The 26,926-nt window shown below is 40.2% G+C and overlaps 1 protein-coding gene across 1 annotated transcript; it reads right to left on the minus strand.

Moving 5' to 3' along the window:
* Positions 1-2,187: 2,187 nt before the first annotated feature.
* Positions 2,188-26,918, minus strand: LOC308282986 (uncharacterized protein; the record flags this gene model as incomplete). Its single annotated transcript, XM_080723373.1, has 15 exons — positions 2,188-2,390; positions 3,417-3,545; positions 3,663-3,986; positions 4,077-4,370; positions 5,210-5,500; positions 6,597-6,902; positions 15,355-15,669; positions 19,228-19,337; positions 20,591-20,717; positions 21,330-21,470; positions 21,616-21,939; positions 22,132-22,218; positions 23,890-23,962; positions 24,084-24,180; positions 26,914-26,918. The coding sequence occupies 15 exons, from the start codon at positions 26,916-26,918 to the stop codon at positions 2,188-2,190; spliced, it is 2,826 nt and encodes a 941-aa protein (XP_080579499.1).
* Positions 26,919-26,926: the final 8 nt, after the last annotated feature.

Below are 26,926 nucleotides of genomic sequence, written 5' to 3' on the forward strand. Positions count from 1 at the left end.
AAATCAGCCACCAAATATGTAATTGATATCGACAACTTGAAAATATGTTTTGTGCAATGTCATCTTTGAGACATTAAAAAGCTTAGGTTCAGATTCAAGTTTTCATCCTAATACATATTTAATTTCCCACAGTAATTGAGTGATACATTGAAATGGAATTATGGGGTCTCATGTCAAACGTTTGGGCCTCATTAGAGAATTTCATAATATCTATAAAGTACATAAACCAAAAACAAGAAAGCAACAGCAGCAGTAATAAAAGCACAATTACAACCAAAATCAATTCCTTTTGAACATTTGTGATTCTATCAACTTTAATATGATGTACTGTAGATCATAAAGTTTCCTGAAAATGCTTGCAACCTAAATAACAGAAACCTTTAATTTACATCTTCCAAGAGATACTAGCCTATTTTGGTCAGCTCTCAAATATTTCGCCGTTCCATTAGCTCATTGTAATCAAGGTTCAGTTCATAATTTTCTTTTTATCAGAAAGAATGTTTCAAAATATAAAAAACCTGAACTAACTGGAAAGTTCTACCAGAGGAGATCCAGACCATCTCCTTACATCCATATGTCTTCATAACTCAAAATAACAAACATGTATGGTACAGTACGTAGTGCTTAAATCTGTATAATTCACATTTGAAGCAACTAAATGAACTGAATTTTGAAATCATAGTTAGCATAGGTGTTGTCTTGATGAACATCACTCTGACCCTCCACTGCTCTCCTTCCATAGTTTAGGTGTTCCTTGGTGCTGTTATTGGGGTACATGTCTGTATTGGCATAGACAGCACCATTCTGCTCCTCCTCCTCTACCGCACAAGGGTTGTAGACGTATTTATGCATGTTGCTGCCTGCCACGCAGTCTCTGAGGTCGACAAGAGAAGAAGTCATTTTAATGATGGCAAAATGAGGTGCTAAATGTTGCACGCCTCTGATAGCATTGTTCCTAAGGTGACTGGTTGTATTGGATCCCTCAAAACCAACCTCAGAAACCTTTGCATCGGTTTTGATTAGATGCACCTTGACACGCACATCAAGTTGGCGACTGGCCCATACATGTTTTTTCCACCTTAGGAACATTGCAAAGCTCAGGTTGCTTGTCTCACACCCTGAGTTAGACTCCATTAATACCAACTTAAACTTCAAAAAGAAAAAAACGTACCTCATGTGCTGATACTGATGATGCTAATGATGCTGATGATGATTATTAGGGAATTATTATCAGTATAGTATTGCATTGTTAGATCATTTCACTAAGGTTAATTGCGACTGTAGGTCACATTTAGTATGAAAACATGATGCTCATGTGCGTGTGTCAGTCAGTAGTCAGTCAGCCCTCCTCATGTCATGCTCCATATATATAGCCCCTTTATGCCCATATATGGAGATCCCTGTCATCAATAATAAGCCCATACTGTATCTGGGATATGTCCATATATGGACATATTGTGTCAGTCTCTGTTGTTTCACCGTGACCTCACCCTTACCTCATGTCACACTCCATATATGGCCCTTTTATGCCCATATATGGAGATCCCTGATGTCATCAATATTAAGCCCATATCTGGGAATGTATGGACATAATATTGTGTCAGGCTCTGTTGTTTCAGTGCAACTTAGGGTGAGGTCGCTTCTCGCCCTTAAGGAGTCTTACTGGTTCTCTTGGTTGAAGGTTAATTTCAAACCCTCATTGAACTGACCTGTTCTCATAGCCATCGATGTCATCATCGTCACTTTGGTAACAGGTGAAGGCCTCTGCATTGCCTTCATCATAGGCTCTGCCCACCTTGCTGTATGTGTTCATTACACCTGGGGAGAAATACATACTGTGGAGTCTCTGCTAAAATAAACCAAACAGGTGATCACAATACTAATAGTGATGTGTCTGTTTCTCTGAACTCTGGAAAAACAAACTTCAAATGTTTCTGGAAACCCATTGTGAAACTAATGTTTTGTTGAACGGGAAGAACTTTATTTTGATGTCTCGAACTGCCCCCTTGAATAAAGCAACACAAACTGATGAACGCCCCGGCCTCTACGGAGCTGTTATGTACAGTATGTGGCCAGAAGGACCACATTTCCTGGGCCTGCCCGGACCGGGATGTCTCATGTGCTCTGTTGCCAGCTCGCAATATCGAGACACCCCCGGTGTCACGATCACGCTACCCTGTTAGTAAGTTAGTAAGAGTCTGCGTCATCGACACACACGCCCTGGTCGACTCGGTGCCGCAGTGTAGTCACATTGGTGCGTGCCGACCATGCAGCCGCCATCACCTCGATGACCGTTCCAGTGACATGACGCCACTGGGGCCGAGACACCTCCACTCGACGCCGACCCCTTTGCAAAGTTCTCTTGGATCGCAATGGACATTGTGGGACACCTGCCAAAATCAGCACGTGGCAACAGCTACATTCTGGTAATTGTTGACTATGCTACTCGTTACCCTGAGGCCATCTCGTTACGCACCGCCAATGGTAAATATATTGTACATGAACTGATGATGTTGTGTAGCCGTGTGGGCATAGACAATGAGATCTTGAACCTGTTTTATGTCCTGAGTGATGACCACCCTGTATACATTTTTGAAGGTAAAACAAATACATACCTCTGTTTACCACCCTCAGATCGATGGCACCAGCGCCATCCCGCACGACATAGAAACCCCGCCAGGCCGGGTTGTGAGGCAACGGCCCTGCCGAATCCCCGAGGCACGGAGAGACGTGAACCGGGAGGAGGTAAAAATATAAACAATACATACATAATGCATATAAGTGTCTGTGTCAAATAGGCTTTATGTTATATCAGCTTGATCTAATGGAATTCCAACTACTGGTAGTCTACATACTAAGTTTATTTATAAAGCACATTTCAACAATAAGGCAATGCAAACAGCTTTACACAAAACATTAATAAACAAAGCATTAATACACAAAATACAATATTTAATATAATCGAAATAAAACAATATATAAGAGAATAAAATTATATTCTAAATACTGTAAGCAAGTAAAAGTTACTTTGAGGAAATCTAAACTAGAAACCTTGGAGACGGATTGCTGCGGTGGAGAACCACTTTATTTATAACTTATTTGTTAGCTCCCAGTAAGAGCAAATCTTAGTTGATACTTGATACTTGGGCCCGGGATCTAACCCAGCCTTACGTTTCAAATGTGATATTTTGAAGACATTCATATTGATTATTATGAAGTGGCCTATTATAGCGCCATTTTGAAAAAGAAATGTGGTGCCTTCATTGGCCTACTGGGAGTGTGCATGCAAAGTTTCACATCAACTGGTCCAGCTGTGTCCGAGGTTCGTTGCTCACAGACACACATATAGGCCTAGGCCTACAGTACATAAACGGACAGGGTCGAAAACATAATCTCTGGCGGAGATAATTACTCACGGGCTGTGTGATCAGTCTTAGGCTTTCTGTGTCTCCGCCTCCACATCAGATAGAGACCAATCAGCAATGGCAGTAAGAGCAGGGGCACACCTCCTGCAGTCCCACCCACTACCAGAGGGATTGGAGAGGCTGGAAGAAGGGGAAGGAAGGAAGAAAGAAAGATGTTTTTGAAATATACAAGTAACAGAGATCTAGTTTGTGAATGTTTGTGTATTTGCTGATCCTTTAAATAAATAATCTTCTTACGGTTGACTGAGACGCTGAGCAGCTCTGAGCATGTAGAGGTGAAATTGCGTGTGGAAACGGTGACTTCATAGACACAGCTGTAGTTGCCCTGGTGTTCATACTCTGCTGCAGGGAACTGGAAAGAGGCAGAGTGGTTGACTGCTGTCTTCATGTCAGTCATGTTGGAACCAGAGAAGATGAGGGAGAAGATGCCTCCAGGATACTGTGATAGAATGGAGCAGGTGACAGAGAAGCTGTAACCCCTGGTGACCTCTGAGTGACCAGGACCCCAGACCAGCTCTGTGTGTGGAGTCGTCAGGGAGATGTTGGTCTGCGGCAGCCTCACTGATCACACAAAAACATATTTCATACTTTTATGTCTGTAACTTTAAATAAATGTCTTTGTTATCAATTGTCTTTCGTTCATCATCTCACCTGTAACAGAGAATCTAACGGTGTCACTTTGAGGAGAGTTGAAGCGTCTTCTTGAAACAGTTTTTTCATACTGACATCGGTAGGACCCCGCATAAACAAAGTCCACATGAGGGATGTTGAAGGTATATGATGAGCTACTGCTGGTTTGGATGTTTCTAAACGAACCGGAGGTCTGCCGCAAAATGAAGGTTCCACCCAGATGCTGAGTTGAGAGGGAACAGGTGATGTCAACTGTGTTACCCCAGGCAACCTCACTGACAGGATTCATCGAGATGCTGGGCTTTGGGAAACTCACTAAAAAAATGGGGAAGAAAAGAAAAAGCATTTCATTTTATTAGCGGCTGAGCAGCTATGCTGCCAGTCATTCTTGATCTTTTCTCCTTTCTTTCGCCTTCCCATGGGGACCGTACCTATGTTCCCCAGGTTCTATGTTCTCCAGGTTCTATGTTCCCACTTACCCCCACAAAAAAGGTTCTATGTTCCCCACTTACTCCCACAAAAAAAGCGTTCTGTTTCCCGCTTACCCAAAAAAGGTTGTATGTTCCCCAGGTTCTGTGTTCCCCACTTACCCCCACAAAAAAGGTTCTATGATCCCCACTCAATAAAAAAAAGGGTTCTATGTTCCCCGCTCCTCCAAAAATGCAGGAAACATTCATTTCTAATTATTAATAACAACTACATTTGTCATGCAATAGTTATCTCCTCACCTGTAACAGAGACTTGAACGGGGTCACTTTGGGGAGATTTGAAGTGCCTGCTAGAAGCTGTCATCATGTCATACTGACATCGGTACGACCCTTCGTGATCAAAGTTCACATGAGGGATGTTGAAGGTATAGGATCTGCCACTGGTGGTTTGTTTCTTTCTAAATGAACCGGAGGTCTGCCGCAAAGTGAAGGTTCCACCAAGATGCCGAGTTGAGATGGAACAGATGATGTCAACTGTGTTACCCCAAATAACCTCACCGACAGGATTCACTGAGATGCTGGGCTTTGGGAGATTCACTGAAGATAGTAGGATATGAATGGGAAATTAAATATTTGTTTTAATTATTGGCATTGTATATAAGTTTAAAATGTATGACTACAGTATATTGTAAAATAATGTAATTAATTCAATAGTTATTTCCTCACCTGAAACATAGATCTTAACAGGGTCACTTTCAGGAGACCTGAAGCGTCTACTTGAAACTGTTGTGTCATACTGACATCGGTACGACCCTTCGTGATCAAATTCCACATTAGGGATGTTGAAGGTATATGACGTGCCACTGGTGGTTTGGGTATTTCTTGAACCAGAGGTCTGCTTCAAAGTGAGGGTTCCACCCAAATGCTGAGTCGAGATGGAACAGGTGATGTCAACTGTGTTACCCCAGGTGACCTCACTGACAGGATTCACTGAGATGCTGGGCTTTGGGAGACTCACTGAAAATCAAAAATAATTAAATGTTTTAATCATTAAACACTGCATATCGTTGTTGTCGGGTGGAAACCCTGTATGTCCTAAATGGTTCGTTTATAATTTTAAAAATATTTTAAACTAGTGAAAATAGCCAATCTACAAGCACACACCGCCTCGTGGTGCGAGGCGCTGTGTGCTTGTAGATTGGCTATTTTCACTAGTTTTGTACGACACTTTTGTATGATGAAGTAGGGCTTTAATTCACCAAAAAACATACACATTTGAAACTTGGAGATACATGGTTTCTGCCCAAACCATGTATCTCTAATACAATATTTGTCAGCATTTGTCAAATGCCCAGTTTCACAAACTTGTATAAAGTTTGTAGTTTGTAACTTTCATATAGCAGCTTCTTAAGTTCAATTTCCGTGTTTATGCCATTTGGTAGTGATGCAAGTTACTGTAGTTTGACAGTGGTTCTAAAAAACATGATATGGGTTAGAGTGAGACTATTTGCTTCAGCAGCTTTAACTGTCAAAGTATTTGTATGTCAAAGGTCAAACATATTTCTTCTTATCCCATTAATCCTGGAGTCCAGTGAATTTAGAGTCTACTCATAGTTTGACCCTCAGTACCATGGTTAAGGTCATAAAAGCATCCTACTCACCAACCGTGATGTTTACTGGGCTGCTGTAGGAGCTTGTGGTGCTACCAGTTGAGTATCGACAAGTATAACTTCCCTGGCAGGAAGAGTCAACAATGGACAGCGTTAACTTCCCACTGGTCTGTTTGGATAATATAGCCTGTCCAATGTAAGATCCATCCTTGTAAAAATTCACATCAAGAGGTGCACAGAACAGGGCTGAAATGGAGCAAGTGAGGATCAACTTCTCTCCTGGTGAAAGAGCTGAACTGGATGTGGACAGACTAGGAGATGGTTGTACTGCTGCAGAAGAAAACATCAATTTGTGTTCATCTTAATCATCATCTTAATGATGAACATACTGCATTTGCGAGCATTTGACTACACCACTTCAAATATTAAATATTCACCTAGGGTCCGATCAGTAATGTTATCTTAACAAGATCAATTTTAAAAGAAGAGATTTCAAATATTACCTGAGCAAACAACACCAACATCCTCTGCATGGGAGCAGTCATGTGTCCCAAATCCTCGGTGTGAGCATTGAGTCAGAGAGCATTCACTACCAGAACAAGCAACATCATCCAACCAGATGTTACCACTGCCGGCCCCAGACGTGCTGTTGTAGTTTGAAGCTGTCCCACAATCCAGCTCTCTGCAAACCACTTCAGTGGCTTTCAGGTCCCAGCTGTCATCACATACTGTTCCCCAGACGTTGTTGTAGTAGATCTCCACCCTCCCAGAGCACCGAGAAGAACCTACTAATCTGATCTGGGCACCTTCTATCAGTGAAAACAACAACGACAACAACAAAAACATCAACATTTAAATGATCACATAACTTTTTTCAAATTATTTAGCTGTTTCTTTTTTATTCCTTTTTCTATAGAGAACAATTCTTACCATTATGTGATGGTATGTACAGGAAAACAGACACTGCAGGGGGGGAAACAGAGCAACCTGAGTTAGTTAACCACTTACAAAGTATGGGCTCCTGTGACCAGTTAATATTCATACAATGATGCCCTCAAGTCACTACACGTAGGCTACTGTACTAGTGAGCTAGAATGTTAGGCCTACTTATAAACTCTTTCACTTCACTAAGATTAATATAAACTTTAAGGATCTGTAAATGGGGCAATACATATTTTCAATACCGGTATAATAATATAGGAAACATCAATTGATAAAATAATAAAACAATGCACTCACTCATGTTCAAATACAGGATTTTTCTCCATATTACAAGTCCCATGGTGGAGAGATTGACTTCACTAAGATTAATATAAACTTTAAGGATCTGTAAATGGGGCGATACATATGTTCAACATATTAATATAGGAAACATTAATTGATACAATAATAAAATATTGCACTCACTCATGTTCAAATACAGGATCTTTCTCCATATTACGAGTCCCATGGTGGAGTCTTCGTTGTCAGTCTCCGGTTGAAGACTGAAGTAGGAAGATGTAATGTGCGCTGTGCTCATCTAACATCTGTTTGTGCAAGTCAACATCATGGAGGGAGAGCGAGTGCATTGTTGACGCCGCGTCTGATGCCGGTGCTTCTGACATCATGAACACTAGCAAGACTTCCTTCTTACTGATAATAAAGAAGAAGCAATCAACACTATGGGTAAAAGAATACAGCAGTCAGACCAAACAAATTATGAATCTTGTTTTATTTTTTTTAGTTTTTTATACAGTTGATTAAACTTGAAGAAAAGCCAGTTAATCATGACAATAACTATGTGTGATTGTGCAGTGTAGTGATTTTTGTTCAAATAAGTGTTAAATAACTCTACAGTATATTACCATAGTAGCCTAATCATCGTCTCCCTGCATCATTCTAGCTCTTTGGTATCAGAAAATACATTAGAGGTCAGGATACCAATTTAATCCATTCAGGAGAGAGAACCCATACAGGATAAAGAAGTTAAATTGTAAGTCATGAAAACTAATAAATGAGCAGACAAAATTGGAGCTGGAACACAAGCAGATTTGATCTTTGTGGGGTTCTTTCTCCCGATTGGATTAAATATAATTATAACCCACTTTATTTTGTGTTTACCAAAGAGGCAGAGAGGCTGCTACTAAACAAAGACTCTATAGAAATGATTAGTACCATTGGTACCATAGCACCACAGGCTGCTATTGGTGCTGGACTGGAAGGCTCTGCCTATTTAAGGGCCACTGTTGCAGAGCGAGGGAGTGTTTTTTGCTCATGACACTGAGATGCTCAGACCTGCAGAAAGGACAGAGGAGGAAGGACCTGGACTCAGGCAGGAACCAACTGGACCCCCCATTGCACAAGACACTTTAGTCTGCTGAAACTTTACTTTTATACTGGAACCTGTGGCATTAATGACTCTGCATTATACAGTGCGTTTATTTAATTTTAACCCTGGAATAAAAGAACTTTGGACTACTTGCCTCACTGTGGTTTTGTGTGGTGTCTCCCAATTTAGGTCACTGGTCATGCATGCACACAACATCAAAAGGAATCAACACAAAGCCAGCTATAATGCCAACAAATAAATCAGCAGTCTGTCAGCATGACAACACACTTTTAAGTGCCACATTACCTGCCAACGTGACACCGACAAAGACACCCATGTACCTGTGAAACTACTTCTAAAACGTCAAACACGTCCATAATCACAACATCAGAGGGTGCTCCACAAATCACTTTCAATACAGATTTGGCTCAAACAAGGGGTTACATTTGTTCTACTGCTACTGTATACTTTGTGAGCTTCTGAATATGCTATTTTGCCACAGGGCTTAAGTGGTAGAAAATGGGATAGATATGCTATAATGCTGAGTAGACTGAATGAATATTCCTAATAGAATGATGAACAGGATATGTTTCCACAGTAGGGCAGTCATATAACGGAAGGCACTAACAAATAATTAATTCAAAATGCGAGTTCAGTTTACTGTAATACACAAGAATATAACATCTTAACCTCATGATGTTATATATCATGTGTGTTAACATTGGCTTTGTGTAGAAGAAAGGACAAAAGACATTTAAGCTTCCCTATTTGGTCACAAGGGGGCCCTCTGTAATGTCTTTTTAGACAACAGTGACATGCAGCACATAGAATTCAGTCACAGTCACAAAACATTTTGATATCTATTTATTTCAACAACGAAATCAACCCATAGATGTACCTTAAAAACTAAAAAATGAATGAATTAATATCCAAAGCACAGCACAACATCCATATATATTGAAATGGATTATGGTGTCTCATGCACAAACTTCAACTCATTATTGGGATGGTGAGTTGAAGTTTGCAAGTCAAGACAAACATGGGCCTCATTAGAGAATGTATAATATCTGTAAAGTAATAAATAATAGTAATAAATAGTAATAAATAATCCAAAACAAGAAAGCAATGGCAGCAGTAAGCACAATTACAACCAAAATCAATTCCTTTGGAACATTTGTGAAAATGCATGCAACCCAAATAACATAAACGTTTAATTTACAGCTTCCAAGAGATTATATCCTGCTATTAACCTAACATTTTGGTCAGCTCTCAAATATTTGTCATTAGCTTGATTGATTGATTGATTGAATACTTTATTAGAGGTTTACATATAGGTACAGGATAGTACGTTTACAGGTCAACTAAAAAGGAAAAAGACCACAAGAAAGCTTTTGGGCTTAAATTGAGGTCCTATTTTTTTAAAACTCATAAATTACATTAAATGACAGACAAATAAAACACAGTTCTATACAAGAAATATCATCATGAGTCGAAAAACAGAATAAAAAGTAAATGGTATTTACAGTAAAAGGGTCAGGGGACGAAGGATAGGCTTCGTCTTTTTAACAGTTTCGAGTTGCAGCCACCTGTAGGTGACTTTCAGGGTGGTTTTAAAGGAGGGTAGGGATTTACACTCATTTAAGGCCATCGGTAGAGCATTTTTGCAGCATGGCAGCCCTTTTTTTGAGTTGAAGGACTGTAATCACGAACAGTTCAACCTTTTCCTTTTAGCAGTGTGAAATATACAAACCTGGACGAACTGTAAAGTTCTACAAGGACTCAGGAGATCCATCTCCTGACCTCCAAATGTGTTCATATACGGTAACTGAAAATAACAAACATGTACGGTACAGTTTTAATTCTATAATGAAATCAATGTAACGCATATTTGAACCAACTAAACCAGTAAGACGCCCCGAGGGCGAAAAGCGACCTCGCCCGTGCAGGAAGGAATTCGCACAGGACCGTATTCATTTGCAAGTGTGATTCGGGTTGCGGTTGGTTGTTTACAGTAAGTTGGACAAAATGTGGACAAAATAGTTTCCCAAATATGGATATGACAGACGTCTGACATTATGTCTTATGTTGTACTCACACAATATGTCCATTAATGGGCATTCCAAGCTATGGGATTATTATTGATGACATATAGGATCTCCATATATGGGCATACAAGGAACAAGGACAGAATTAATTTCAAGTGTGACTCGTGTCGGGGCAGCCACACAGGTTAGACTGACACAATATGCACAGAATATATATTGGCATTCCCAAATATGGGCTTAATATTGATGACATCAGGGCTCTCCATAAACAGTATGGGCATGAAAGGGTTTCTGTTAGTGTGGTTCCCCTAACAGGGCATCATCTGTGAGCATCCATATAGGCATTGCCAAATATGGGTCAACAATGTGATGTCACAACAATTGTGATGTCACAACAGGCATTGCCAAATATGGGTCATCAACAATGTGATGTCACAACAATGTGACGTCATAAGTTAACAATGTGATGTCACAACGGCTATAGACTATAGACATTGAGGCGTTGCTCACTGACTCAGATACAGACAAGATGTGCCGGTGTTCATAGTTAATTGCGATCTACAGTCGCAATAAATTTAATTCTGAACTGACATTAATGTATTTAAAGTAACTGATGATGACCATGGTCTTAACCTACTAGCCATCATAGTTAGCATAGATGTTGTCTTCATCCTCATCACTCTGACCCTCCACAGTTCTCCTTCCATAGTTGAGGTGTTCCTTGGTGCTGCTCTCAGGGTACATGTCTGTATTGGCATAGATCGCATCATCCTCTTCCTCTACCGCCACGAAGTCTCTGAGGTCGACAAGAGAAGACATTTTAATTTTAATGTATTGCTAGAGTGTTTGTGTGCCACTGACTAAGGCCTAGATGGCAAGTAACGTTCTTCAGTTTAAAGGAGGCTAAAACTGAGATGGTCATTGTTACCTAGTCTAGTCTGATAGTATTGTTCCCAAATATGGTCTCCTTATTTGGCTGCGCGTGCACAATGTGCATGTTTGCACCTCGACAGAGTGCAGTCTAGTTATTATTATTATATTATTATCAGTATAGTATAGTATTGCATTGTTATCTCTTTTCACTCAGGTTAATTCTCTTTAGATATTCTTCAAGTGAGGTTCGTTTCAAACCCTCAGTGAACTGACCCGTTCTCATAGTCATCGCTGTCATCATCGTCGCTTTGGTGACAGGTGAAGACCTCTGCGTTACCATAGGCTTCTTCATCATCTTCATTGGCTCTGCCCACTTTGCTCATGTAGGTGTTTGTCACACCTGGGAAGAAATACATACATACATGAATTATAATGTGTCATATAGGCTAGATGTAATATCAGATTGATCTCATGCAATTCCAAGTACTGGTCCAGTACATATTGTAGTAAGGCAGGGGTTGACACTAAGGTCTCAGAGGCACTTGCCCATCGGGCAAGTACAGGTCATGTTCTACTTGCCCGAAGGTAATGCCCACTTGCCCGAAAAGTAAATCGTCCATTATAAAATGATAGGTACGATTTAAATTACCGCTCAATTTAACACTTATTTCTTCACTTTCTGGGGCTGTGCGATAAAATGTCATACATCAATACCTCCAAATCCAAATACCAAATACTTTAGCTATGATTGAATGTCTATGGTTTCACACTTGTTATTTTATATTTTTAAATGTAAAAACAGCACATCATAGGTAAATAGTGCTCTTATTTTACATTCCACAGACCAGAAGACACAGCGCACTGGCCACTTTCAGGTGTTTAGACAGATATCTCGTGTTGTGTTTATAGACATTTGTGTCCCCTCTCAAATGAGCACTTGCCCTGTCGGGCAAGCTGAAAGCCAACTTCACCTGCCCTGACGTTTTATTTACCTGCCGGGGGCAGGTGGGCAAGCCTTAGTGTCAATGCCTGAGTAAGGCAAGTGTATTATTTATATAGCACATTTCAACATTTCACATTTGAAATAAAGAGAATAAACTGATATACCGGTACCATATTGTAAATAAGTAAAAGTACTACCTTGAGGAAATATTTCTTACATAAACTAGCATTACTCGAGTAAAAACATTCTTTGTAAAATTAAGTAGCTAGAGATGGAATGCTGAGGTGAAGCTCCACACAATCTGTTAGCTCCCAGTACTATAAGCGCACATCTTAGTTACCCAGGCCTTGATACTGGCCCGGAATCTAACCCAGAACCTATGTTCAAATTTCATATTTAGTTTTTTTGTTTTTAGTTTAAGACATTTGTATTAATTATGACAATTACTCTTATGAAGCAGCCTGTTATAATAGCGAAAATTTGAAAAAGTGCCTTATTTGGCCTACTGAGAGTGTTATACAACGTTTCACATGCACCTACTGGTCCAGCTGTGTCCGAGGTTGGTTGCTCACAGACACACATGTAGGCCTACAGTACATACACGGACAGGGTCGAAAACATAATCTCCGCCTCCAGCCTGGCAGAGATAATTACTCACAGGTTGTACTGGGATCAGTCTTGCCCACAGGCTTTCTGTGTCTCTGCCTCCATATCAGACAGAAACCAATCAACAGCAGCAGTAAGAGCAGGAGCACACCTCCTACAGTCCCACCCACTAGCAGAGGGATTGGAGAGGCTGAAAGAAAGAAAGAAAGAAAGAAAGAAAGAAAGAAAGAAAGAAAGAAAGAAAGACGATTTTGAAATATACAAGTAACAGAGATCTAGTTTGTGATTGTGTGTGTATTTGCTGATCCATAATGTAGTATAAATAATCTTCTTACGATTGACTGAGATGCTGAGCAGCTCTGAGCATGTAGAAGTGAAATTCCGTGAGGAAACGGTGACTTCATAGACACAGCTGTAGTTTCCCTGGTGTTCGTACTCTGCTGCAGGGAACTGGAAAGAGGCAGAGTGGTTGACTGCTGTCTTCATGTCAGTCATGTTGGAGCCAGAAAAGATGAGGGAGAAGATGCCTCCAGGATACTGTGATAGAATGGAGCAGGTGACGGAGAAGCTGTAACCCCTGGTGACCTCTGAGTGACCAGGACCCCAGACCAGCTCTGTGTGTGGAGTCGTCAGGGAGATGTTGGTCTGCGGCAGCCTCACTGATCAAACAGAAACATGTTTCATACTTTTATACTGGAATTTAAAGAAATGTCTTGGTTGTCAATTTGAACGAATTCTCTAGACTATTTATGAACATTGTAGCCTCGGAAAACCAGACTTTTATTTATGAACATTGTTTCATGCCATTGGGTGTGAATTCTTATTCATTTTAAGCAGCCAACATAAATTAATGACTGTAACATTGTTTCCTCACCTGTAACAGATAGGCCTACAGGGTCACTTTGAGAGTTGAAGGATCTGCTTGAAACTGTTTTTTCGTACTGACATCGGTACGACCCTTCGTGAACAAAGTCCACATTAGGGATGTTGAAGGTATATGATGTGCCACTAGTGGTTTGGATATTTCTTGAACCAGAGGTCTGCTGCAAAGTGAAGGTTCCACCCAAATGCTGAGTTGAGATGGAACAAGTGATGTCAACTGTGTTACCCCAGGTAACCTCGCCGACAGGATTCACTGAGATGCTGGGCTTTGGGAGACTCACTAAAACAGTAATGGGGAAGGAAAAACAAGAAGAAAAAAAAAACATTTTAATTATCAGCATTGTATAATGTATATTTCTCTTCCAATGAGGAAACCTGCATGAAAATAACTCCACACTCAGGTCCATTCCTATGACAAACTCAACTCCTCAACTAACATTACACAACAGCGGTATTGTGGTTATTGCACCCAGCCCTAGACCGCACCAATACAACTCCTTGCAAATAGTCGCAACTCTTTGCAACAAAACAGTTTTAAGGCCATGTCACACCAATGCAACTCCTTGCAACTGGTGATTGGGGATAATGGTTGTAGCTGCACGCAAGTAATTGCATGCAACGGTATTGCGGTATTGCGGTATTGCGGTATTGCGCAATGTATTGCGGTATTGTGGTTATTGCACCCAGCCCTAGCCATGTAAGAAAGCAACGGGCCAGTTTACACAGGCACGCACGTGTGCGCGCGCGCACACACACACACACACACACACACACACACACACACACACACACACACACACACACACACACACACAATCATTTCTTAGGGTGTGCCTGGTTAACTTGGTTGGTAGAGCACTCCACTTTTGGCCCTAAAAGTTGGTTCGGAACCAAAAAATTACCAAAGTTATTTTGGTCACTACAGCCAACAGCTGTGATGCAAAGTAGTTCTAAAAATAATGGCATGTTTGAGTGAGACTGTTTGCTGCAGTAGTTTTTTTTTTTTTTTTTTTTTTTTATTGAATCGCAGTCCCATTATCCTGGAGTCCATTTACTTTGGAGTCTACTCATATAATCTGACCCTCAGTACTGCATGGTCAAGTTTGATGATGAAATATTTGGTTCATAAAAGCACCCCTACTCACCAACCATGATGTTTACTTGGCTGCTGTAGGAGCTTGTGGTGCTACCAGTTGAGTATCGACAAGTATAACTTCCCTGGCGGGAAGAGTCAACATTGGACAGTGTTAACTTCCCACTGGTCTGTTGGACGTTGTTGGATGTTATAGCCTGAGATCCAATGTAAGATCCATCCTTGTAAAAGTTCACATCAAGACTTGGGCAGAACCAGGTTGGAATGGAGCAAGTGAGGATCAGCTCCTCTCCTGGTGAAAGAGCTGAAATGGATGTGGACAGAGATGGTTGTCCTGCTGAAGAAGGTTGTCCTGAAGAAAACATAAATGTATTTTCATCTTAATTATTATATTAATGATGTCTTACTGCGTTTGTGAATATTGGACTCCACTTCTTCAGTGGCTCGGAATCAAATATTCACCAAGGTTCTATCAATAGTAATGTCTAAAATAAGAGATAAGAAATATTACCAGAGCAAACAACACCAACATCTTCATGGTGACCGCAGTTATGGGACCCAAATCCTCGATGTGAGCATTGAGTCAGAGAGTATTCACTACCAGAACAAGCAACATCATCCAACCAGATTTGACCACTGCCAGCTCTCTCAGCACTGCCATATGCACTGGTGAAGCATGAAGCTGTGCCACAACCCAGCTCTCTGCAAACCACTGCAGTGTCTTGCAGGTCCCAGCTGTCATCACAGACTGTTCCCCAGACGTAGTTGTAGTAGATCTCCACTCTTCCAGAGCACCGAGACCCCCCTGCTAATCTGATCTGGGCACCTTTTATCAGTGAAAACAAACAAAAAACACAATTTCGTTAATATTTCCCTTTTTTTTCAGGATATAGCCGTTTCTTTTTTATTCATTTTTTCAGAGAACATTCTTACCAGTATGTGAAGGTATGTACAGGAAAACAGACACTGCAGGGGGAAACAGAGCAAGCAGAGTTATTTTCATGTTTTTCTAGTGTGTCAGCAAGTGGCATTACACTTTGAAACACATGGATACATCTACTGTATAGAGACTTATCTCGAAAATGACCTTCACCAAAATGACTTTATTGTCCCTCACAAAGGTAAAAGTCATTTTGCAAGGGGACAATAAACTAAAACTGAATCTTTTGAGAGTTTTGGAATGTGCATTCATGTATCTTGTTTGTGTCCATCTTAGTATTAAAATAAATCCAGGCCTGTTGTTGTGGTTTGCAGGTGAGGCCAGCAGCAAAGCCCTATTTATCTCAACTAATGAGGAGGTAGCCTACATGATCTATGTGTCTGTCAAAAAAAGGTATGACATGAATGACATGACACAAATGGAGATCTATTATGTAATTTTTTCACTCATAAAAATACAGTATATACTGAAACACATATACCGGTATATATTATAGCTATATTAAACATGTACTGGACTGATTGACAGCACAAATTACATACAGTCGGATAGATAAACACATGAAATATAGCAATATGGGACAATATAATTATGTCTAACAATACAGGTTAATTTTACTCATACAGCATTCAGTGTTCATTTTAAGGTGAGCTATAAACTAATTTCATATTCATGGAAAAATTGAAAAAATGTAGCTGACGTAAACAATTGTGTTCCTAGTTCACTGAGTATTCACTGTAAGCATTTTGTAACTATGCTAATAACTGTAATGTCAGTCCATTGCTGTAGGCCCACAGCAGTACGGTCATGTGGAGAAATGAACACGCTTTGAATTTGACTGGATGTCAGACGGCTGATGGTCCAGCATCTTTAACAACTCACAATGTCAATGACACGATATATTTCTGGGAAATATCTTACAACAGACACTGCAGAAAAGCTGGGCTGTGACTAGTAAATATTCATACATACAATGATGCCCTCAACTCAATACCACTATCATAAATTGAGCTAGAATGTTACTTAGAAACTCTCTCACTTCACTATTAGATTCAAATAGAAACGTTAAGGATCTGTTAATGGGGCAATACTTATTTGGAAACATTAATTGATAAAATAATAAAACAATGCACTCACTCATGTTCAAATACAGGATTTCTCTCCATATTGCAAGTCCCATGGTGGAGAGATTGATAGTCTTCTTTGTCAGTCTCCAGTTGAAGACTGAACTAGGGAGAGGTAATGAGCTAAGGCTAGTCTGGGGTGAAGGGTGATTGCCTCAACTTTTAGGTGATAAGTTATCACCTAGAAATGAGATAACACAATGCCTCTGAAACCAGGGGGCACACTGATTGGTCTACATCGACCAATCAGTGAACGGGGGAAGATGTCTGAAGGTAAAAACAGAAGAGAGATGTTCGTGGTGATAGGCCTTCACCGTGGCGAATGACGTCATGTTGTAGTTTTCTGACTTTAAAAGACTACACCGCGGTGATGGCTTATCACCCCAGACTGTACTATGATAGGGCCTTTAGTATTGTTGTAGTGGAGTCCACCTAAAGCAAGTCCAAGTCAAGACCAAGACCGATGGGGGGCGAGTCCGAATCAAGACCGAGTGGAAGGGGGTCGAGGGGGGGTTGAGACTGAGACCAGATTAAAAGAAAGTCCTCGTTTCACAGCTCTCTTATTATGTTAATGTGAATGGGCTCTTTGTAATATGGGTATAACGCAATTTCATTGCATTGTAGTGACTCTTGACTTTAGTGGACTTGGGGGAAGAGTCCTGAGTCCCTAAGTCCGAGACCTATAGTCAAGACTGAGTAAAATCAGTTGGTAAATAAAAAGAAGCCTTAAAGTTAATTGTGACAAAAACTAAAAAATGAGATGGTATCAAGCTGGTTCTAACACTAAAACAGCTGTTCTTTTTATACAAAGAATGGGGAACTGAAATCTAAGAGTCATTTCTATGTCCTTTCTTCCCTTTTTGTTGGATATTTTTCATTGACTTCTCACAGTGGCTTTCAGCCATTGTTCCATGAAGAGCTCCTTCTCAAGCTAACATGACATGCGAACCCTATAATACTTGTATGCATTTTGGGTGGATGTATCTTGTGCCTACTGCCAGTTTCATTCTAGCACTGTGTGATAGGGCTGTGTAGTGATTTGTATTCAAAGTTAAATAACTCTACAGTATATTATACAATAGTAATCATTGTCTCTCCATCTCTCCAGCTCAGAAATTACAATTTCAGGTCAGGATACCAATCTCATCCATTCAGGAAAGAGAACTCATACAGGATACCAGATAAAGAAGTTAAATTCTAACTGATGAAACTAATAAACCAGCAGACAGAACATGGATAGAGGAGAGATACATTTAAGATTTGGTCACAAGGGGGCCCCCTGTACTCTCTTCTTAGAGAGCAGTGACATGCAGCACATAGAATTCAGTCTCAGTCACACCTTTTTAACATGCATTTATTTCAACAACAAAATCAACCACCATAGATGTACAGTACCTTAAAAACAAAAATGTAATTCATGTAATACATTATGCAGGATCATTAAAAAGCTAGATGTTATTTTTAGTTTCCATCCTAATATATTCAACTCACTATTGGGATGGTGAGTTGACGTTTGCAAGTCAACACAAAAATGGGCCTCATTAATGAATGTATAATAGGCCTATCTGTAAAGTGCGTAAACGGTAAACCAAAACAAGAAAGCAATGGCGGCGGTAATAAAAGCACTTTACATCCAAAATCAATTCCTTTGGAACGTTTGTGAACCTCAAAATTATTTCGATCAGAACATTTCGAACATTTCCTGAAATTGCATGCAACCTACCGGTAAATAACAGAAATACATGACAGACAAATAAAACACAGTACAATGCAAGAAATATCATCGTAAGACATAACAGCCGGAAAAAATAAATGGTATTTACAGTAAAAGGGTCAGGGGGAGGTAAGGATAGACTTTGTCTTGTTTTACCAGTTTCGAGTTGCAGCCACCTGTAGGTGACTTTTCAGAGCAGTTTTAAAGGATGGAATGGATTCACCGTCCAGTAGAAATTAATTCGGGCCTTGCAGGGTTAAGGCCGTCGGTAGGCATAGCAGGCATAGTAGGAAAACAATTCTAAACCATTGTTTGAGCTCTTTGCAATCAAGGACAGTTCAACATTTTCTGTGTATATTTTGAATGTTTCAAAATCCAAACCTGAACTACTCTAACTGAGTCCTGACATCCAAATGTGTTCATACAACTAAAAATAACAAACATGTACAGTTTCAATTTCGTAATGAAATCAATTTAATACATATTTGAACCAACTAAATAAATTCAATTCTGAACTGACATGAATGTATTTAAAGTAACTGATAATGATGACCTACTAGCCATCATAGTTAGCATAGATGTTGTCTTCATCTTCACAACTCTGACCCTCCACTGCTCTCCTTCCAGGGTTGAGGTGTTCCTTGGTGCTGCTCTCAGGGTACATGTCTGTATTGGCATAGATTGCATCATCCTCTTCCTCAACCGCCACAAAGTCTCTGAGGTTGACAAGAGAAGACATCATTTTAAGTTTAATGTATTGCTTGACTGTTTGTGTTCCACTGACTAAGGCCTAGAATATGGCGAGTAACTTAGGCCTTCAGTTTAAAGGAGGCTAAAATTGAGATGTCAACTAACCCTAACCTCTGCCATTATTCCCAATTATGGTCTCCAGTTGAAGACTGAACTAGGAAGATGTATGTGCTGTGCTGAGTGCTCATCTAACATCTGTTTGTGCACATCAACATCACAAACACTAGTGTGACTTCCTTTTTAAATTTTTCATTGACTTCTGCAAATGCTTTTGGGTGGATGTCTTTTGGGTGTGTTCCTACTGCCAGCGGTGTGTTTTTGCCTTAGAAACATTGGCGTTGGTTCTGTTCAGACAGACAATGCACCTTGTCACGCACAATATCTAAAGGTGACACATAGCATTTCATCTGTAGCTCCCAGACTTTGGAAAGCACTTCCACAGGTCTTGAGAGCTGCTGCAGCCTCTGTGGACACTGGACATCTTTAAGAACCACCTAAAACACTACTGTTTAAACAAACAAGTGTTTGTGGAATGTCCTTAATCTTATCCCCCATCTGTGTAACATGTCTGGTGTCTTGCTCTCTGAGGTTAATAGTGCAGTTTGTGTTACTTTTCTGTTGTTTTTGACTTATGCTGTGTTCTTAATCCTACTTACTATGTGTAAAGTAGGCCTACTTTGTTAAATATATATATGTACTTATTTACATCAGTTCTGTGTAATGTGATGTGATACATTAATGAAGGACAGGTGAGGATGATGATCATTATATTATATTATTATTATTACAAGCGTGCAAGTAGGGTGTGCGGTGCTGTCTATATGCGGCATTGCGGCACCAATTAGCCAATGAGGGAGCAGCAATGGCACAACTATCCAATGAGGGAGCAGGGCCTTTGAACACAACCTGTCTGTAGGTTCCAGAATTAGCCAATGAGGGAGCAATGTGCCAATGCTGCTCCCTCATTGGCTAACTGGTGCCGCATACAGACAGCACCGTTCACCCTTCTTGCACACTCTGCTGGCACACAAGTAGGCCATATTTGGCTACACGTTTACAAGGCGCAAGTTGCACCTCGAGAAAGTGCAGTCTAGTTATTATTATTATTATTAGGCTATTGTTATCAGTATAGTATTGCATTGTTATCTCTTTTCACTCAGTTTAATTCTCTTGAGATATTCTTCAAGTTAGGTTCATTTCAAACCCTCAGTGAACTGACCCGTTCTCGTAGTCATCGCTGTCATCATCGTCGCTTTGGTGACAGGTGAAGGCCTCGGCGTTACCATAGGCTTCTTCATCATCTTCATTGGCTCTGCCCACTTTGTTCCCATAGGTGTTCATCACACCTGGGAAGAAGTGCATACATACATAATGTATATCAGTTATGGGGTCATATAGGCTAGATGTATTATCAGCTTGATCTCATGCAATTCCAAGTACTGGTACGATACATTTCCTTGTAGAAAGGAAAGTTTATTTATATAGCACATTTCAACAATATAGCAATTGAAATGGTTTAATTTAAAATTATATACGATATATTGTAAATAAGTAAAGGTACTGCTACCTTAAATCTTCCTTTTATAAACTAGCATTACTTGAGTAAAAACATTATTTGAAAAGTAACTAGAATCGCACATCTACCCAGGCCTTGATACTGCCCGGGATCTAACCCAGAACCTATGTTCAAATTTCATATTTCGAAGGTGTTTAAGACATAGGGATTTTTGGAATGATTATGATAATTATTATTATGAAGCGGCCTGTTATGATAGTGCCAATTTGAAAAAGTGCCTTCTTTGGCCTACTGAGAGTGTGCATCCAAAGTTTCACACCTACTGGTCCAGCTCTGTCTGAGGTTGGTTGCTCACAAACACACACATGTAGGCCTACAGTACATACACAGACAGGGTCGAAAACGTAATTTCCGCCTCCGGCCTGGCGGAGATAATACTCACAGGCTGTGGGATCAGGATCAGTCTTGACTGCTGGCCTTCTGTGTCTCCGCCTCCACATCAGACAGAGACCAATCAGCAGCAGCAGTAAGAGCAGGAGAACACCTCCTACAGTCCCACCCACTATCATAGGGATTGGAGAGGCTGAAAGAAAGAAAAGAAAGAAAGAAAGAAAGAAAGAAAGAAAGAAAGAAAGAAAGAAAGAAAGACGATTTTGAAATATACAAGTAACAGATATCTAGTTTGTGAGTGTGTTTTTGCTGATCCTTTATATAAATAATCTTCTTACGGTTGACTGTGACGGTGAGCAGTTCTGAGCGGTTAGAAATGACATTTCGTGTGGAAACGGTGACTTCATAGACACAGCTGTAGTTGCCCTGGTGTTCGTACTCTGCTGCAGGGAACTGGAAAGAGGCAGAGTGGTTGACTGCTGCCTTCATGTCAGTCATGTTGGAACCAGAGAAGATGAGGGAGAAGATGCCTCCAGGATACTGGGGGAGAATGGAGCAGGTGATGGAGAAGCTGTCACCCCTGGTGACCTCTGAGTGACCAGGACCCCAGACCAGCTCTGTGTGTGGAGTCGTCAGGGAGATGTTGGGCTGCAGCAGCCTCACTGGTCACACAGAAACATATTTCATACTTTTATACTGGAATTTTAAAAAATGTCTTAGTTGTCAATTTGAATGTATTCTCTAGACTATTTATGAGTCCATTGATTTGTTCATGCCATTGAGTCCAGGGTGTGAATTCGTATACATTTTAAGCAGCTAACATAATTTAATAACGGCAACATTTCATTCCTCACCTGTAACAAAGAACATAACAGGGTCACTTTCAGGAGACCTGAAGAGTCTACTTGAAACTGTTGTGTCATACTGACATCGGTACGACCCTTCATGAACAAAGTCCACATTAGGGATGTTGAAGGTATATGATGAGCTACGGGTGTTTTGGGTATTTCTTGAACCGGAGGGCTTCAGAAAAGTGAAAGTTCCACCCAAATGCTGAGTTGAAATGGAACAGGTGATTTCAACTGTGTTACCCCAGGTGACCTCACTGACAGGATTCACTGAGATCCTGGGCTTTGGGAGATTCACTGAAACAGTAGGATATGAATGGGGAAGGGGAAAAAAGAAAATATTTGAATTATAAGCATTGTGTATTATTTCCAATGAGGAAACCTGCATGTGAAAAAAAATCACACACGGGTCAATTCCTATGACAAACTCTGAAAGGATCCTCCTAATGGTGGCGCTACAGTAACTAACACGCACGCGCGCGCACGCACGCACGCACGCACACACACACACACACACACACACACACACACACACACACACACACACACACACACACACACACTATTTTATTAATTACGTAAGCATTAATCACCTCTCTCTCTCTTAAAGTGATCTGAATTGAAATAAATAGCAGGTGTAACATTTAAATTGATAAAATCTACCAGATACTTATAGAGCAATTGATCATGTCAACGGAGGGCATAGATGAGTTTCATGCTGTGGTAAGTAACAGGCTTGAGTAAAGCAAGAGACTATAAGCAGAAGTGGAAGTACATTTCTGCAAAAGGTTCCCTTGCACAGCACACTTTTGCTTGGTTATATATAAACTAGACCTTACCCGTTCGAAGATATGTGCTCCAAAATATGTGCAGAGTGTGGGTTGTGGGGAAAGTTACTGTGGTGCGTGCGTGAGAATATGTGGGAGCATCATAATGTAAGGAGCAGCTCATGGAGGAGTGTATGGAGAGAGTGGAGAGAGAATGCACATTCCTAACTGTGAGAGAGGGGTGTGTGTGTGGGGCTACAGATCCCATGGCCTGGAGGAACGGACCGTAACCATGACAACAGGCTAAGAAAACGCTAATTAACAGCTTTACTTTGGGAGAAATGAAATTCGGGCTCCGTCACCGTTGGTATAATGCTAATGGCCAATACCATGTGAACTTTGGGATCAGTTGCTGAAGCGAGTGAATAGATAAACGTAGATAAGCGTGAGCGTTAGAGCGTTAGAGCGTGAGTGTGTGAGTGAGTGAGTTGTTTGGTGGTTTATCTGATAGATCCATGTACAGTACTGAACAGTAACTAATATGGTATGTGTGCCACCGCCTGGGTAGCTTGGTTGGTAGAGCACTCCACTTTTGGCCCCTTCTCCAACGGGTTTGAACGGTTCAGTTACTTTTTACCACATAATCAGAACCCTAAACGTTGTTTCGGAACTGGAAGCAAAAAATGACCGCCAGTTCAGTGAAAGCACCAAGGTTCCAAAAATCTAGTTCTCCTGAAAGTGAGCCTGTTAACAAGTTCCAGAACCAAAGTTAATTTGATCACTACAGCCGTGATGCAAAGTAGTTAGACAGAAGTTCTAAAAATCATGGCATGTTTGAGTGAGTCTATTTCCTTTTTTAGTTTAAATGAATCCCAGTCCCATTATACTGGAGTCCATTTGCTTTGGAGTCTACTCATAGTCTGACCCTCACTACCACATGGTCAAGTTTGTGAATTGAAGATTTGGATTTCTGGGTTCATAAAAGCACCCTACTCACCAACAATGATGATTTTCTGGCTGCTGTAGGAGCTTGTGGTGCTACCAGTTGAGTATCGACAAGTATAACTTCCCTGGCGGGAAGAGTAAACATTGTACAGTGTTAACTTCCCACTGGTCTGTTTGGATATTAAAGCCTGATGTCCAATGTCAGATCCATCCTTGTAAAAATTCACATCAACACGCGTGCAGAACCAGGTTGGAATGGAGCAGGTGAGGATCAACGTCTCTCCTGGTGAGAGAGCTGAACTGGATGTGGACAGAGATGGTTGTCCTGCTGAAGAAGGTTGTCCTGAAGAAAACATACATTTATTTTCATCTTAATTATTATCTTAACGATCTTACTGCGTTTGTGAATATTGGGCTCCACTACTTCAGAATCAAATATTCACCAAGGTTCTATCAATAGTAATGTTATCTAACAAGATCAATCATAAAATAAGAGATTAAAACTATTACCAGAGCAAACAACACCAACATCTTCCGAATGTTTGCAGTCATGGATCCCAAATCCTGGATGTGAGCATTCAGTCAGAGAGCATTCATCACCAGAACAAGAAACATCATCCAACCAGATTTCACCACTGCCACCCCCATACGTGCTGATGAATGTTGAAGCTGTCCCACAATCCAGCTCTCTGCAAACCACTGCAGTGTCTTTCAGGTCCCAGCTGTCATCACAAACTGTTCCCCAGACGTAGTTGTAGTAGATCTCCACTCTTCCAGAGCATCGAGAGGAACCTACTAATCTGATCTGGGCACCTTCTATCAGTAAAAAACAAGCAAAAACCATCAAAATTAAAATAATCATTCAATTAACCCTTCCTTTTTGTCAGAACATAGCCGTTTATTTTGTATTCTTACCAGTAAGTGAAGGTATGCACAGGAAAACAGACACTGCAGGGAAAAACAGAGCAAGTTGAGTTTCTTTCATGTTTTTCTAACGTGTCAGCCTATCACATATCAACAGTGGCATTACACATGGTTACAACATCTACTGTATAGAGACTCATCTTGAAAATGACTTCCACCAAAATGACTTTAATGTCCTTTGCAAAGGGGCAATAAAGTCATTTTGGTGAAAGACATTTTGCAAAGGGACAATACAGTTAAAAAGAACCTTTTGAGAGTTTTGAAATGTGAATTCCTGTATGTTGTTTGTGTCCATCTTAGTAAAAAGTTAACACACATACATTCAGGCCTTTGCCCTTTGTGGTTGTGGTTTGCAGGGTGAGGCCAGCAAAGCCCTATTTATCTCAACTAATGAGGAAGTACATGAGCTATGTGTCTGTCTAAACAGCAAAAAAAGTATAAACATAATTACATTACAAAAATGGAGATCTATAATATAAGGAAAAGTAAGTTGTCACTGACAAAATACAGTATATACTGAAACTGAATATTAATAAGTGTATTGTAGCTATATTAAACATGTACCGGACTGATTGACAGCACAAATTACATACAGTATGATAGATTTGACATACCTGTAGCAATATGGGACAATAATGTCTAAGTTAACAATACCTATTCATTTTACCCAGCGTTCAGGTTAGCTGTAAACTAATTTCATATTTGTGCAAAAATGTATTTAGTTGACGTAAACAATTGTGTTCCTATTTGCTGAGTATTCACTGTAAGTATTGTGTAACTATGTTAGTCCATTGCTGTAGGCCCACAGCAGTACGGTCATGTGGAGAAATGAACACGCTTTGAATTTGACTTCTGGATGTCAGACGGCTGATGGTCCAGCATCTTTAACAACTCACAGTGTCAATGTATATTTCTGGAAAATATCTTACAACAGACCCTGCAGAAAAGCTGGGTTGTGACTATAGTAAATACAATGACTCCCTCAACTCAATACCACTAATACTATTGAGCTAGAATGTTATTTAGAAACTCTCTCACTTCACTAAGATTCAAATAGAAACGTTAAGGATCTGTAAATAAAAATGATAAAAATAATAAAACAAAAACAATGCACTCACTCATGTTCAAATACAGGATTTTTCTCCATATTACGAGTCCCATGGTGGAGAGACTGAGAGAGTCTTCTCTGTCAGTCTCAGAACTAGGAAGAGGTAATGAGCCCTGTGCTCATCTATCTGTTTGCGCAAGTCAACATCATGAACACTAGTGTGACTTGCTGACTACTATCAACAATGAGATTGCAAGTAGGTTCTTAAATTAAAACAGCTGCACTTTTTGATACAAAGAATGAGGAACAGAAATCTTCTAAGATTCATTTCTAACTCCTTCCTTCCCTTTTTGTTGGACATTTTTCATTAATTTCTCACAGTGGCTTTCAACCATTTGTCCATGAAGCTCTCCTTCTCAAGCTAACATGACATGCAAACCATAACTAGTGCATTTGGGGTGGATGTGATAGGGCTGTGTAGTGATTTTTGTTCAAATAAGTGATAAACAACTCTACAGTATATCCCCATAGTGATCATCATCTCTCCATCTCTCCAGCTCTCCAGCTCTTCAGTAAAAAGAAAATACAATTTCAGGTCAGGATACCAATTGAATCCTTTCAGGATAGAGAACCCATACAGGATACAGGATAAAGAAGTTAAATTGTAAGTGATGAAACTAATAAATGAGCAGACACAATTGGAACTATAGAACTCAAGCAGATAAATGATCTTTGTGGGGTTCTATAAACAGTGAAGGGCAGTAGCGAGCTACAAGTAGCTTAGCTACATAGCTTCACTACATTTCTAAGTAGAGTAACGGAAACTACCTGTAGCTACATTTCTCTGGGGATAGCTTGTAGTGTAGTTGAGCTATATTTAATCAAGAGTAACTAATGTAGCTTACTACATTTTCCAAGTAGCTTGCCCATCACTGCATATAAACCACTTACTTTACTAAAGAGGCAGTTAAGGAAACCCCTGTTACTAAACGAAGACTCAATAGAAATTGAGTCTACACCCACTGGCCTCTTTATATGCCTGTCCAACAGAACCTTAAAGGGATAGTTCACCCCCGAATGACTTATTTTGCAACGATTACTCACCCCATGGAGACTT

The sequence above is a fragment of the Nannobrachium achirus genome, assembly GCF_963921795.1.
Source record: "Nannobrachium achirus genome assembly, chromosome: 4".
NCBI classification, from domain to species: domain Eukaryota; kingdom Metazoa; phylum Chordata; class Actinopteri; order Myctophiformes; family Myctophidae; genus Nannobrachium; species Nannobrachium achirus.